Here is a 3,761-nt window from a genome sequence, read left to right as displayed (position 1 = left end):
AAACCCTGCTCCTCTACCAAGCAGGCCACCTCCACACACAGAACAAGGCACGGTAAATCAGTTATGGTGGAAAAAATCAGCTCCAGGGAGCCTGTAGGTAATACTGTTGAAAAGCTGGTTGCCCTCCACTTGCCTTTCCAGGACACAAATTCCATAGTACACGCCATCTTTGAACAGTGTGGCCATACTACTGTGCACGTGGTGAGATTAGAAGTCAGAAACAGCAGTGCCTTAGATCAGCGTTTTTCAACCACTGTGCCGCGGCACACTAGTGTGCCGTGAGATATTTTCTGGTGTGCCGTCAATAAATCGTTAATTTCTTTGATCGATCAAAATTATTTTGATCGATCAAAGTTACTCACCTCTCCGCAGGCTTCCGGGTCTTCCGTCGGAGATCCGGTGACGTCACGGACATCGACGTCACCGGACTCCTCCCCCCTTCCCCGAGTGGCTCTGTCGGCTAACGAAGGGAAGGGGGGAGGAGTCGGGTGATGTAGTTGTCCGTGATGGGTAACGAAGGGAAGGAGGGAGGAGTCCGGTGACGTCACGGACATAGACTCCTCCCCCTTCCCTTCGTTACCTGACGGAATCACTTGGGCTGAGTCTCCTCCTCACTCTTGGGCCGGTGAGTCATCGCATGTAACGCTGGGTGTGGCATGAAGGAGTTATTAAAGTGATCATTAAAGTGTGACTCATTCTAACTGCAGAGGGCAGAACCAAATGTAAACCCCCTAACCCCCCGGAGTGTGGTGAGACCCCCTATGAGCCCTGGTGAGACCCCACAAAGCCATGGTGAGACCCCATGGAGCCCTGGTGAGACCAGGGCTCTGTGGGATCTTGCCAGGGCTCTGTGGGGTCTTGCCAGGGCCCTGAGGGGTCTCACCAGGCTGGTGAAATCGCACATAGCCATGGTGGGACCCCATAGAGCCCCGTGTGAGACCCTACGGAGCCCTGGTGCTGGTGAGACCCTACAAAGCCCGGGTTTAACCAGGGCAGTGTGGGATCTCACCAGGGCTCTGAGGGGTCTAACCAGGCTGGTGAGACCCCCACATAGCTCTGGTGAGACCCTACAGAGCCCTGGTTAAAGCAGGGCTTGGTAGGGTCTCACCAGGGCTCTGTGGGGTTTAAGCAGGCTGGTGAGACCCCACAGTGCCCAAGTGAGACCCCCAAAGAGCCCTGGTGAGACCCCACTGAACCCTACTTTAACCAGGGCTCTGTGGGGTCTCACCAGAGCTCTGAGGGGTCTCACCAGGCTGGTGAAATTGCACATAGCCATGGTGGGACCCCATAGAGCCCTGGTGAGACCCTACGGAGCCCTGGTGCTGGTGAGACCCTACAGAGTCCGGGTTTAACCAGGGCAGTGTGGGATCTCACCAGGGCTCTGAGGGGTCTAACCAGGCTGGTGAGACCCCCACATAGCTCTGGTGAGACCCTACAGAGCCCTGGTTAAAGCAGGGCTTGGTAGGGTCTCACCAGGGCTCTGTGGGGTTTAAGCAGGCTGGTGAGACCCCACAGTGCCCAAGTGAGACCCCCAAAGAGCCCTGGTGAGACCCCACTGAACCCTACTTTAACCAGGGCTCTGTGGGGTCTCACCAGAGCTCTGAGGGGTCTCACCAGGCTGGTGAAATTGCACATAGCCATGGTGGGACCCCATAGAGCCCTGGTGAGACCCTACGGAGCCCTGGTGCTGGTGAGACCCTACAGAGTCCGGGTTTAACCAGGGCAGTGTGGGATCTCACCAGGGCTCTGAGGGGTCTAACCAGGCTGGTGAGACCCCCACATAGCTCTGGTGAGACCCTACAGAGCCCTGGTTAAAGCAGGGCTTGGTAGGGTCTCACCAGGGCTCTGTGGGGTTTAAGCAGGCTGGTGAGACCCCACAGTGCCCAAGTGAGACCCCCAAAGAGCCCTGGTGAGACCCCACTGAACCCTACTTTAACCAGGGCTCTGTGGGGTCTCACCAGAGCTCTGAGGGGTCTCACCAGGCTGGTGAAATTGCACATAGCCATGGTGGGACCCCATAGAGCCCTGGTGAGACCCTACGGAGCCCTGGTGCTGGTGAGACCCTACAGAGTCCGGGTTTAACCAGGGCAGTGTGGGATCTCACCAGGGCTCTGAGGGGTCTAACCAGGCTGGTGAGACCCCCACATAGCTCTGGTGAGACCCTACAGAGCCCTGGTTAAAGCAGGGCTTGGTAGGGTCTCACCAGGGCTCTGTGGGGTTTAACCAAGACTAGTGAGACCCCACTGAACCCTACTTTAACCAGGGCTACGTCAGTGCTACAGTTTGAATTTAAAACGTATTTGTGTGAAGTGTGAAGTTAAGTCATGGATTGAACAGAAATATGAACAATTATAAAATACTTTATTATTTCATAATAAAGTAATTATAAAATAATTTCTTTGTGTTTATTTGATTCCTATTCAAGATAATTACTTTATATATAGTCAATATAGGCACAGAGGTAAAAAATTTTAACATTTTCTAATGGTGGTGTGCCTCGTGATTGTTTTCATGAAAAAAGTGTGCCTTTGCACAAAAAAGGTTGAAAAACACTGCCTTAGATAATCTCACACTGCAGATATACAGCTATGAGGCTACAGAAGAGGAGTGTTGAAGGCACAAGATAAATCTGTCAGGATCATTATTAGGCACAAACAACGTTTCCAAATGTTCCCTAAAAGATTACAAATCTTCACTTTTTAAATTCCAGTGCACATTATGTGGCCATGGCATGCACAATGTATAAAAAGAAGCAACTGAAACAAATAAACAGAAAGATAAAACATAAGAGAACGATTGGCAGAAGGAACTCATACCAATTTCTTCATATTTTGGGCTTATTTTACTATTTTCTTTGCTGATTGAAAAGCCAAAAACAAATAACAACGAACGCTTTACCGGGGATTCGATGTTCCTCCTTTCTCCGGATTGTTCCCGATTCTGATCTCCGCCCCAAAAATCCGTTCTCTGCAACATTCCAGGACGCGGTTGGTGATGGCCACGGACATAATTTTGTGAGGCTTGTTAAGGTCCACCATCCACCAGGGTCCATCCTCCTTATTTGTGTAAGAGCACTGAGACCTCAGGTAATTGTTGGCCAAAGAGCCGTCTTTGGCGTTCTGCGCGCTCCCATAATAGGATTGAGTGCTGGATTGGGTAGGAATGCTGCGAAGAGCCACATTTGGAGCTATGATATAGTAACAATGGGTGAGGGTTTTATCTGCATGAACGTTTAGCATTATATGACATAAGCATTCTGTAATCACATCATCACATCGGTAATATCAGTAAAGGCCAACTATCAACAAAATACGAGTTTGTAGCCATTTCTCGGTTCATTATTCCTGATGGTGTTCATTGGATTCAATTTAAACCCTTGCCTCTCAACTGGTGGGTCGTGACCCAAAAGTGGGTCGCGACCCTGTGTTCAGTGGGTCGCCGTGTGCCTTCCACTGTGCTAGGTGAGAGGCTCCTCAGGTCCTCCTGTCCTGCCAAGCAGCCATTGAAAATATGATGCCCGGTGCCGAGTGTCAGCTTGAGGTGGGATGGGCTGGGGCTATGGACGCGAGGGAGCTCCAGTCATATATACAACTCCCTCAGGAGTCCTGTAGTGGCGTCTGGACCGGAGTGATGTCACATTCTGGTTCCCGACACCTCTACAGGGCACGCAAGGCGTGCTGTACAAGCATTGCACTTAGGAATGGAGCTCAATTATAGCACAGCAGCCCACACTGGACCCCAGGCTGAGGATGGCTGACCCC

The 3,761-nt window shown here is 51.4% G+C and overlaps 1 protein-coding gene across 1 annotated transcript in view; it reads right to left on the bottom strand.

The window, feature by feature from the left end:
- The window catches only part of LOC108793438, a 37,127-nt gene extending 33,888 nt beyond the window's left edge, over positions 1–3,239 (bottom strand). The window contains exon 1 of the mRNA XM_018564387.1: positions 2,899–3,239. Within this exon, the coding sequence (XP_018419889.1) occupies positions 2,899–3,239 (341 nt within the window). The remainder of the gene's footprint in view (positions 1–2,898) is intronic.
- Positions 3,240–3,761: the final 522 nt, after the last annotated feature.

Source organism: Nanorana parkeri, unplaced genomic scaffold, assembly GCF_000935625.1.
Source record: "Nanorana parkeri isolate BGI_ZX_2015 unplaced genomic scaffold, ASM93562v1 scaffold748, whole genome shotgun sequence".
Classification (NCBI taxonomy): Eukaryota; Metazoa; Chordata; class Amphibia; order Anura; family Dicroglossidae; genus Nanorana; species Nanorana parkeri.
Note: the sequence above shows the minus strand (reverse complement) of the source record. Positions and strands in the feature narration are given on the sequence as shown.